At 43.6% G+C, this 12,201-nt stretch overlaps 1 protein-coding gene across 1 annotated transcript in view; it reads left to right on the top strand.

Annotated features, from left to right (window-relative positions):
• Positions 1–5,164, top strand: part of MAPK12 (mitogen-activated protein kinase 12) — a 36,881-nt gene extending 31,717 nt beyond the window's left edge. The window contains exons 10-12 of the mRNA XM_083821525.1: positions 154–232; positions 1,385–1,558; positions 2,361–5,164. Coding sequence (XP_083677651.1) covers positions 154–232; positions 1,385–1,558; positions 2,361–2,431 — 324 coding nt within the window. The 3' untranslated portion in view covers positions 2,432–5,164. The remainder of the gene's footprint in view (positions 1–153; positions 233–1,384; positions 1,559–2,360) is intronic.
• Positions 5,165–12,201: the final 7,037 nt, after the last annotated feature.

Below are 12,201 nucleotides of genomic sequence, written 5' to 3'. Positions count from 1 at the left end.
GCGATTTTAAAAAAAGCTTCTTTCAACAGTTTCAACAGTTTATGACAAAAAATATTCTATTTGTAAATGTGCTACCAAAGCATTGTTAAGTTACCTACTAAGCACATTGCAAAGGAGGCAAAGTTCTAATTAAATATTCATGTTTCTTTTAAGGCAAAAAACTATATCAAAAGCCTCCCAAAAGTCCAGAAAAAAGATTTTGCATCCGTCTTGAAGTATGCGAATCCTTTGGGTAAGACAGTTTGTATGGATGTGCACAATTTGTGGTGTTCTTGTGTTTGCATTGGAGGCAGCAGAAGTGTCAGTCATGCGACAGGTTACGTGGTGGTTCTCGTGATATTCTACCTCTTGCTTTCCATAATTCATAATTTTGATTCTAGTGGCTGATCTTTGCCAGGTTTAGAACCTGCCAGGAATCAGATGATTCGAGAGTCAAAAAATAAGTATTTTGTGCTTTAGGCTCCAATCCAGGCTATGCTTATTGGTTTTACTGGAGCAGCTTTCCCAAGAGCCGTGGGGATTTAAATATATGTAATAAATTTTTCTGTGTATTATATTCAAAATATAATTCTGAAAGTTCATTTTGATCTACAATAGAAATGCAGGCAAATAGAAAGCTGACATTTTAGTCATGGAATGAATACATCCTGAGAAACATCTGTGCATTCCTGCGAAGAACTGGCTTGTATTTGATGGATATAAGCTAGAAGAATGTACCAAGCGTGCATGACTGTGCCATGACCTGAGGCAGCAAGAGCTCTGCAGTGGCTCTGCCCAAGCTTTGTCCATTCCCCAATGCCCTGAACACTCACAAAGCCAGGCTTTATTAACATATAAATTAGGATAATTGAGTCTTCTGTACTTAAGAAGTTAAAATGATATATTCAGACACAGTAGGATTATAAAGGAGCTCTGACCATGGCTAACTTGCTGGCCTTCTTAGCTGCAGCAAACTCTACCCATTTCCATGTAAAGAAATTTCTTCCTATCACCTCTTTGGCCATCTGGCTGCTCCTTATGTAAAGAACAATTGCTCGTGGTCTGGGAGAGAAGGTTGGAGAGGCTGGACTTGTATTGTTAGGTGGATTGTTGGACTTGGTGATCTTAAAGGTCTTTTCCAACCAAAATGCTTCTGTGATTCTATGAATCCACGATGTGGCAAGTGGGCATTGCGGTGTCCTGGCCCATGCTGCTGTCCCATCCTCCTTTCAGGTGCTCCACCCAACTCAGAAATATCCTTACAAGACTCTTACAGAGTGAACACCCAATGATTCTGCTTTGTAAATCTTGTCTATATGTTTAAAACATCCCCAGGACAACATTACTTTGTACAAGCTGGAATCAGTGGCGTGATTAGAATGCAATGTTATTTGCTGTTCAATAGCTGTAAGCCTTTTGGAGAAGATGCTGGTGCTGGATGCAGAGAAGCGAGTCACAGCAGCTGAGGCTTTGATGCATCCTTACTTTGAACCAGTTCATGATCCTGAGGAAGAAACTGAAGCTGAGAAATATGATGACACGTTTGATAACATGGATCTACCCCTGGATGAGTGGAAGCGTGAGTTTAGTTTTGTGATGTTTTCAAAAATGGACGGATAGAAAGGCCATCCAAAAATGGGAATATTCTCCTTTCCAGCTGACTTTCTCTGCTTTTAAGGGAACAGAATAAGTAGGTAGCAGTAAGATAGAGAAACACTATTGGTCAGCCAATGTTTCCTGTTATCAAGTCCTCCAGAAACTATCGGCAAAGGTTTTCTTCTCTTCCTCCTAACAATGGATCCTCTCCTCTCTTTCTCCATGTGTCTTCCTTCCTATCTCCTGCAATGCAGGAAAGAAAACATTTCTGTAACATGTTCCTTACAGGGCGTAGGACAGGGCAACAGGTTCCTCAACTGTTGGCTGTATAGGACTGCAGCTGTTGCTGGCCTTAATTTTCAGTTAGATGCTTTCACTCCCCGTGAGAGCCTGTCTCAGCAGAGATTTAAGTCTGAATCTAGTTTTCATCTTACTTCAGAGATCTGTATTTTGGCTCTGAGATGAGGACTTGATTTATAATTCTGCTGTGCTCCTAGGCACAGTAGTTTACTTTCTGGCCATATGGTCCACGGTGCTGTAATGCTGGTGCTCACACCCCTTGGAAAGCATCTACAAGATTTCAGTATTGGGCTACTTCTTCAAAACTGAAGTGGCAAAATAGTGGTAACATGGTCCCTGATTGCCTTACTTATTGTATTCTTTCTCACTTTTTTGCCTGAAGAGGTCTCTGTCTTCTTCACCTTGATCGGCACCTAACCACGCTGGGAGTTGCAGCTCCTTTTCTGACCAGACAGCAACGCTATGTTTCTTCTGTTGTTTTCCAGGTATTACATACAAAGAGATACTGAACTTCAAACCACCGCAAACATCAGAGTCAAAGGAGACAGCAGTGTAATTGTATGACCTGGTCTTTTCAGAACTCAGAAGAAAGCAGGAAAGTTGTAAATGTTTGTGATATTTCAGGTGTATAAAACTTTTATAAATAAACTGGATGTAATCTGTTTCATCTCCACTGTAAGAAAGAGCAGTGTCTTTTACTCTGCGTGTGGAAGTGGTGCCTCTGGGAGTAGCATCTCTGAACCATCCAGAAGATTATTTCTGCCCACAGCTTCTCCCTTCTGCATGAAAGGATTCAGACTGTGATAATCCTGTGCCATCCTTGAAAGAGCAGGTAGGGCTAATTCTTCAAATCAGAGACGAGTACAAGTCAGCACTGTAAGCAAGCGGAGACACAGAGGGTGTCAGTGATGTGCAGCGTCTGCTCTCCAGGGCTGTTGAACCATCTCAAATGTAAAAGGTATCAGTGTGACTTCCTCTGGAATATTTCACCTTGATGAGCTGCCTGTGGAGGCTAATCAGCTTCTGTTTCCTCAGCTAGTGTAGTGGGTAGCAGAGACACAGCCTGAACGGAGGCCTATTTCCTTTGTCTTGTCTGACAACCAGGTCTGACAGATCTATGCAAGAGGCAAGAAGCAGACAAGTGTCAGTGTCCTAGTTTTTTTAAAGTAACTGGTGTGGTAGGACAAGATTTCCCAAGGTCTCTGGGTGAGCAGCCACTAGGCAAGCAATCACTTTCAAGAGTTACAGTGTTTTTATCTCAATACAGTGCAGTCGCTTTGTATAATAGACTGGGGATCAAGATTTTCCATGGAGAAACTCTTTTAAGACTTTCTGAAATGTTATAAGCTCTCTAGCATCTTAGTGTTGAAACAATCATTGAAAAAGTGCATCTCCTCAGAGGACACACTGATTAGATAATCAGCAGTGCTGATCTTGGAAATACAGCTGCACGCAGGTGACATTGTAGAAAATAAAATGAAGATAAAAATATGACACTGCAGCAAATCATGCTACCTGCAGCAAGCTGTTTTGGTTTTGGTGTGTAGAGGTGTTGCCAGGTGCAGAACAACAACCATTCTTTTTTTCAGCCTTCTGAATTCAGCTTATCTGGTGGGGAACCCTCAAACCTTCTGCTGGGAAGTACCTTACCAGAAGGAATCAGATTCCTGATGACCTACAGGGGGATGTCGGATGCTTCACGAGCTCCTGTTAGTGTCTGGCTTCATTTATTGTATTTTCCTAGGTGCTTAGTTCATAATAATCTCTCAGACGTGGGAAAAATGAATTAGCAAACCTTTGGTGAAGAATTTCTTTGTAAGATCACTTCTCTTTGTTAAAGGTAATCTCTTTAAAATTGACTGCTTGGATATGGATTATTCCCAATGCAATCTGCTGTTTGTTGTGTGTTGCTACTAAATGAAACGGTTGTGAAGGAAGACAATTTATATTAGCAGGTAATAACTGGAAAAGAACTAACAAATTACTTGTGGTTTGGGTGGATTTTTTTTTTCTTTAATAACTAGTTTAAACCAGACATTTAATCAAGGCATGGTTGCTCTGTTTCTTTCAATGAACGTTTAACTTAAACACCTGCAAATAATGAGGTTTGTTTAAAAATTATTCACAATAAGCATTGATTAGTGGAGACAGGCACCTAGAGAGACTGAATGGTAACAGAAACCTTGAATTATTGATGTACTTGACAGTTTATTAAAAACTGTAGGTTCAGGAATGCATGAAAAAAAGCAGTGAATGTAATTTGAAACAAAACATTTTTCCACCGTAGAGGTCGCTTAGGAAGGCACAGTTGGGTCATCCCCCATTTTGCACTATTGACTTTCTGCTTGGGCTACACTTTCGTGTTAAATAGGAACTTTTTCACTTACTATGCGTTTTTTAAGATCATGTGGTCCTCTTAAAAGTTATGGGAGAAAAGTGCCCGTTGTAGGCACTTAGTGGGTTTTGACAGACACAGTCAACAGCTGGAAAGAATGTCAAAACTTCTTTGAAAATGCTCCCTTTATAATTTACATGGAATTTCAGCATCCTAAGTTGTAGCAAAAGTCTTAAGCCCTGAGATAATGCACGTGGCTCAAATGTTAGTCAGACTTCAAGAGCTTTTTTTCTTCATTGCAAACCTTATTCGCTTTTTCTTCATAAATGTCAACACTTCAGTGGGCATTTTACACCACACACACACACCCTAGCTCTAGTGAAATCGAGCCCTAAAAACCTCCAGTGGCTCTGGGGAACTTTGCCTCTTTTAATCTGGACTTGGTACTGCAGAAGCAGCTAGCCCATGTGAGAAAGACATGAGAAGATAACGTGAGGTTTCTCTGTATTTTGGGGAGTACAGAACTCCTAAAATAACTGCAGAGAAGACCTTGGTGCATGTACCAGAAAAGACAGACGGACTGCTGTGCTGTCTAGTCAGTAAACAGTATGTAAGGAAAAATAACAAACATGGGAAGTTTGGTACATCTTGGTGTGATGGTTCTGTGAGGAGACCGGAGCCTGAAGAGACTGCTCAAAATAGCGGTAGAGATTATTAGTAAAATAGCTCATTACGAGAAATGGGAGGTGAAGACAGAAACATTTTGCCTGGGAGGCAGCTGCTGCTTCAAAGGGAGAGACAACACTTCCTGGGGTTTTATTTGCTATTTCTACTGGTGCTAAGCAACTCAGGAATAAGAACCCAATTTCTGTTTGCCTTAAGGAGAACTGTAAATATGTTCTGCATGTACTTGAAATGTATTGTGAAAAATAAAGGTTGGGGTTTTGTTTTTTACACAGTAATGGTCTTATTCCCTATGTATATTCCCAAATGTATAATCAGTACTGAAAATAGTAATTTCAGTATAAGGGGACTGTATGAAACCTCATACTGTGGGTACATTTCATGTAATGTGAGCTGCTGATGTAGTTTACTTTGGAAGTCAGTCAGACCGCAGATCCTAAGCTTTCTCCCCTTTTCCAAACTGCATGTCAGCCACAGGGCGGATTTGATTGTACTGCTGCCACCTAATTAGTTCCTAGAGCATCTTGGGTGTTGCCAGACGTCTCTGCTTTGTTCTGAAGGATGGGATTTGCACGCTTAACCACTGCTGCGTTCCTCAGATTGCTTTTAAAAGCCGAAGTCAGGTTGACCGTCACCAAACATACACACCTTCAAGTTGAGCGTGGGACCTTTGCCTCGAAAACCTACGTGCCTCCTGGCTGCTTCAGGTTAAGATTGTCCCGTTAAGTGTCCATTGCACTGAAGACTTATTGTTCATGTTGAATTTTGATAACATGATGGTGTGGGCCAGACGCAGCTCACCATTTCACTTCTGGATTGTTTTCTGTTGTATTATGGGATAACACTGAGGTGAGTGCTAAACTGTGTCCTGCAAAATGCGTTCAGAAGATCCACCTTACTGTTAATTTGGAGCTACCAATCATACGAGCTGGGGAGGGGGGGGATTCTTTTAGCTCCTTACTTTGTGATCTGCTGTTCAAATAAAACTACCAGATGCTTCTGGTCTGCTTCAGCTAAGGTTATGTAGAAAAAAAGGGTGTTAGATGCTAGCGTTCACTGGATCTTGACATGAAATACCCCCCTTGGGCTCTACGTGGCCTGTGCAGGTACCAGGGAAAGATCAGGGGCTCATAACACCTGCTGTCTGCTGATTGATTTTCCATCTCTTGAATACATTGTAGGGCAACCGGCTGTGTAAGCCGAGTAATACCAGGAGTGGTTTCATGGACTACAGCGCTTAAAATCTCCTGAGTAGTTTTAAGAATTCAGAAGGGTGAGCTGGAAAAAGATCAAGAGAGGAGGACTTCCACCGTGCAGACATCCTTGGAAACTTCACGACTGCCAGTTAATGAGCAGCTCTTGTGCGCAGCTCTCGTGACTGCTTATCTGGGGTAGGAACATCATGGTCTAAAGACTGCCTTGCCATCTAGCAACCACATGCAGCTCGCAGGCACGGGAATGATGCATGCTTTAGAGCCACCACAAACAGCATTCCTCTGCGAGGAGGTAAATGGGGACAAGGAAAGTATTTAAGGACTCATTATTTTTATCTGCTGCTGTTCTGCCCTGCAAGCAGAGTTCCCTTATGCTTTACCGTGCTGTATTTCTGTACTGGAGTTTTCTAGCTCACACCGTCTGTTTCATCAGTATGCAATGAGGTGGATTTCCCAGCAAAGTTTGGGTAATCCAGGCATGCAACTTCTGTGCCTTTCGTTGAAGTATGTTAAATGCACAGTTATCTTCAGGAGGCAAAATGCAGCAGCCAGTGAGGCAAACCAAACGTCGTGTAGTGAAAGCAACTGCTCAGGTCCTGTGTGAGAATTCTGCCGTGTTGCTGCAGAATTGGACACGTTGTTTGGACACGTGCTTGGCCAGGGCAGGGAATGGTGCTTAGGGACATGGTTTAGGGGGTGATACTGGTGGCAGGGGGATGGCTGGACCAGATGATTTGGAGGCCTTTTCCAACCTTTGCGATTCCATGAATGGCTCTAGCGTGTTTGGGTGGTGCCCGCAACAGTGGGACTCCCATCGGGTGAGACTTGTGATACCAACGCGACCAAAGGCTGCCACTATCGGTTCAGTCTGGTATTAATGAGAAACCCACTGATTACTGAAGCAGTAAAATTACACAGCTCGTGGACACCACAGGCTTTTAGTCCACTAGGGGCCTGGGTCAAGGCAGCTTTTTTGTGGCGTTTCAGAAGCTCCATTTGTACACAAGAGTTCCTGCCTCCCAAGAGCACAGCTTGGCATCTGTCCAACCACAATGCTGTTCTAGAAAACTCCTGGAATTTATGGTTTTGAGTCAAATTTGAATTGTCTTTTTTTCTTTTTTTTTTCTATAAAAACAATAGTGTTCTACTGTAAGGAGAGAAAATATGGCTGATAAGTCGAATATGGAAAACGTGGTTGAAGGTTTTCACCAAAGCACCCCCCTCCCCCCCCGCCCTTTCAAGATCTAGGGTATATTACGCAATAAAGTTCAGTTCGAGGGAATCCAAATTGCTTCCCAGAAAGAATCCTGAGCCATGGATGGAGCAACTGAGCCCTTTCAGTTAGAGCGTGAACTCTTAAAGAACCCCAAGGAGATTTTTCATGTAACACAGAAAATTAACATAAGATAAGCTTGCAATAAGGAGAACATACACAAAGTGTCTGCTAGTCCTGAAGCTGGGCACTTTTTTAAGAGTAGGTTAAAATATTGATGAGGGAGACACAAGACCACAGGGAACTCACCAGAAACATCATGCAGAAGGGTATGTTGAACTGCTGGAATGAGAGGATGGGTTCAGGCAAATATTTTATTACATTTGTATGTTTCCATTAAATATAATACATCTCCAGTGGGTGTGTTAGCTAGGGGTTTTAATTATGGATTTCCAGGCAAAAATTTAAATAATCATATTAGGGTTTCATTGTTGTTCCAGTAGTCTCAATCTTTCCGTATCATTACTGCCATCAATGCAGCATATCTAGGTGATCTCCATTTCCCTGTCAATGTGCTTTATCGTATAGGCTTTATGCCATTTTTCATCATGGGGTACCGCTTTCATTCAGGGAAATGGCCAAGGCTTCTCCAGAAACGCATTAGGATGGGGTTACTGGAAAAGACTAATGCTCCTGCCCCCAGCTCTCGCAGAAGGTGGCAGGTGTGGGGTAAGACAAGGCAGAGTGCAGGACGTGAAAGAACTGTTTTATGGTTGTGGTACCCAAAATGATCCCCACAGGAGCAGATCCTCCCCCTGCCTCCATTGGAGCCTCCTGTGAGGTTTCCTCATGTTTTGCCTGCAGCCCTCAGCATCTGATGCGTCTGCTCCCTGCGCTGGGCACGTGGGCTCTGCACTAATAATCCCACCGGTGCCAGGAGCATCTCCAGGTGCTGCACTTCAGCTGCCTGTGCTGTTAAATTGCTAACGCGGCTTTGGCCTGGGCCCTTCGCAGTCTTCCAGCAACTCCCCGGGCACAGCTGGCGGTGGCCATGTGCACTCCTGACCAGCAACGGGATGCAGTTAGCTGTCTTCAGAGGGCAAATGTTGTAATAGCAGGGAGCCAGGCAGCTCCTTGTGACCTGGTCTTAGGTCCAGCAAGCTCTGCCAGGCACGGTTCATGTACTAGCACAGGCACAGAGCTGATAGTACCTGGAAAACTGTGTTTGCCCCAGATGGATGGATGCGTATGACGTTAATCTCTTCGTGCTGCTGTCCCCTCACCATGAAATAATAAAAATGTGATGCCTGTGAAGCAGTTGATGCATGGCGTGGGGTCAAGAGGAATGCAGTGCACAAAAGAAAATAATATGTATTTTCCCTGCCATTTGGGAAACCTACAGGAAGTCATCGCAAGTCTCTATTAACAGGGTTTGTCCCACCCCCATGGTAAGTGTCGTGACAATAAAACTCACTCCAATACAGCTTTTCATACGTGATGTATTTATGCAAAGGGTAGCAATGAGATAGGAAGGAAAACAACCACAAGAGAGCACAGAAAACAAAGAAAAGCGTCTACAGGATGATTTTTTAAAAGTCATTATTGGATAAAATCCTAAGTAAATAATCGGAGCCATCAGGTTAAACCACAGGAGTGAGAATACAGTGGATTTGAGGTCAAGTTGCACGCCAACAGAATGGGAGGACAGGGATACAAAAAAATTCCCATCCCATGTCACGTTACAGGCTTTAAATGTGACTCACTTTGTGGCTTCTAAATCAAAGAGCTCTGTTGATGCTCTAAATTCAGGGGGCTGAATTACCAGAGCAGGTGCGAAGCTACGGCCGTAGGTAAACAAGTGAATATTTGGAATCTCTCATTTTGGAGTAAAACAAGTGGGATTCTCTCCACTAACAGAGCTCATTGTAACTATAATTGCTATAGCTACTCAGTGCTGCCATTTCAAGTCTCTTAAACCAGAACATTAACTACTTTTCCTTTGATTTTTCAATTGCTTCGGATTTCAGAGCCTTTCATGCTTTACGGCGGGATTAGTGGTTATGATCGCCTGGATTTGATACGATTAATGTTATGAACTTGCTGTGCGTCTTCCAGCTTTGGAATTGCTTTGCATAGCTAGTGTTTGGCAGCATTAGCTGAAGCACTTTGAGATATAAATTATTTATGTAAGTGGAAAATTCGCTTTGCACCGTAACGTCCCGCCTCAGCAGTGGGATAAGCACGGCTTCCCGTGAGAAAATGCTGGAGAGCTGAGCTCAGCTGACAGCATTGCTGTGCCCCAAAGATGTGCCAAAGTCATACCCAGGGATGCCTGAGGGTGCCCTTAGGGTTAATAAAGGCTTCTCTGATATGATCATGGTCAGCTGGTCCATATATCCTTTGCAATCAATTAGTAGGCTTAAAGAAGATTAAATCTATTTTATCTTATCCAGGAATGTTAGGCCAAAAAAAAAAAAAAAAAAGGCAAATCATTAAGACTGATTCTAAAGAGTCTGAACCAGAAACGTGCCATTCCTCTTGGATATTTATTCTTGGAAAGGGGAAAAATGAAAACTTGAAAGAGAGCAGAAGGCGAAGCAGTGATTTCCCTCATTTTCCACTGTTTCTCTACTCAAATAGTGTTCTTGCCAAGTAAACTGAAAGCTAATACTTCTCTCCCCAAAAACCAGCCAATCTGCCTGCTGCCTGCCTGCAGGGAGGGGATGCTGAGCCAGGTCTACGTGGAGCTCAGGGCTGCCCTCGCTCAGAGGAGCCGCTTGACCCCGTCACAGCTCGCCACACGCACCTGCAGCATCCCTTGCTGCAGCCCGGGTGTTAGGATGAGGATGTTTTACTCAGCCTACCTTATGGCAGGGCAAAGTCCCTTCCATTCTATGTCTTTTTTGAAGGTACGTCCCTAAACCAAATGTTTTTATAGAATATCCTGAAAGATAATTCACCAGTGAGTGCAATGGGTGGCCTATGTACATTGGCCACCTTTGTCAGGCTCGCTAAGATCCAGGCATGCCAGGAGAACTGCACTGAAGTCAACAGGATGTTTTATAGCATGCAGCATAAGCAAAAGGGGCAGAATCTTGGCTTTAATCATAGATTACGGATCTGCTGTTGTCCTCCTTGGGTACAGGATCAGCCTATCAGTAAAGCAGAGAGGACGGAGCCAGGCTCTTTTCAGTGGTGCCCAGGGACAGGACGAGAGGCAGTGGGCACAAGCTGGCACACGGGAGGCTCCCTCTGACCACCAGGCAGCATTTCTGTGCTGTGTGAGGGTGGCTGAGCGCTGTCAGAGCACTGTCCCCTCCTCGGAGATCTCCAAAAGCCTCCTGGACGCAGTCCTGGGCAGCCTGCTCTGGGTGGCCCTGCCTGAGCGGGGGGTTGGACAAGGTGGCCTCCAGAGGGCCCTGCCAGCCTCAGCCCGTGATCCTGTAAATCTTGTACTTCTATTCCATTGCCATGGAACGTCAGAAAGAAAAATACTGCTCAGTGTGAAAGGACAGCAAAATCTGATGCAATTAGATGTACATGTATATATATAAATATATAAAAATATAGAGCATTTACCCACGCAAGTTCTCAGGTCACACTCTCCAGCTGTATTTTCTAAAATTATTTTTCTCTCTCACCCAATAAAAAAGCTCTCCTGCCTTGGTACGTGTAGCAGTAGTGATGCTCTAGTAGAGATGCAGAGAGAGTATGTATGGAGAGTGGGGACTGCTTTTGCCAGTCAGACATACCTGGGGGAAAAAACAGCCAGGCAAAGCTGTCAGGCAGACACACTCCCTCTAAGGTCTGAAAATAAAGCCTCACACACAAATCTTTTGTCTCTGGATGCTCTTGACTCTAATTTCAAAATACCTTCCCCTCTAACCTATTTACTCCTCTATGGTTTCCCTAATGAAAAGGGCCTCCTGTGGACACAGCTATCAATCCTTGGTCACCGCAACCAGCAGGAAGCCCTTAACATTATTTAGGGAATGAAAATGGCCTAAAATAAACAAACAAACAAAAGAATCAGCCTCTCCCAATTAGCCTTCAATTTAATTATTTCCTTGGATCAAATCTCCATTCTTGAGTTTCATAAACCGACCCTAAGTAAACCACAATCCTAAAGATCATCTCAGGCACTGTTTAATTTTGAGCAGTTAGTAAATGGTTGCTGTATATTTTTTTCCTTATTTGTTTGCTCAGCTCTTGTGCAGCTGTTTAGGATGGACTAATCTTGGTTCCATTTCCCAGTAGCAGCCCTGGAAGAAAAACACCCTGGGAGGAGTGGATGGCTGTGAAAGCCAAATGACATAACACTGCACAGACAGGCAAAGCAGCCAGATTAGCAAATGGGCACTGGAGTCATGGACCTCCTAATCCTGGCCTGCAGGCTGAAGGGCTCGCACCCAGGTATGCAAATCCAAATAGGGTTTAATCATTAGGGTGGAGACTTCTTTATCAGTGAACTTCTCTTTGAGATAGGGTAATAGAAACCAAATGTCTTTGATCTCAGCAGAGGCTGTGTGTGTGACACAAGCCATGGTGTAAAGGAAGGAACCTGCCCCGGCTGCCCTCTGAACTTTCTGGGAGACCAAAGGCCCAGGGAAAGAAAGGTTGTTTTCTTCTCTGTCTTTTTTTAAAGAGTATTTTGTCTAAGCTTTCTATTTGAAAAAAAATTTCTTTCTTCCTTTATTCCTTCCTTTCTTTCTTTCGATTGAGTTCTCCCCCTTTGCAGAGAACTCGAAGCCTCTCAGGAACACAAACGGGGCTGTCCCACGAAGTGGATCAGTGGGGATGGAGCAGCTGATTTGACTCTCAGGCCTGTTGTTGGAATTGCTGCAGCAAAGCAAACGCTTTCTGTAGGAGCAGCTGCTGGG

The sequence above is a fragment of the Anser anser genome (genome assembly GCF_964211835.1).
Source record: "Anser anser genome assembly, chromosome: 1".
In the NCBI taxonomy this organism is placed as follows: Eukaryota; Metazoa; Chordata; class Aves; order Anseriformes; family Anatidae; genus Anser; species Anser anser.
This window is presented reverse-complemented; position numbering and strand designations above follow the sequence as displayed.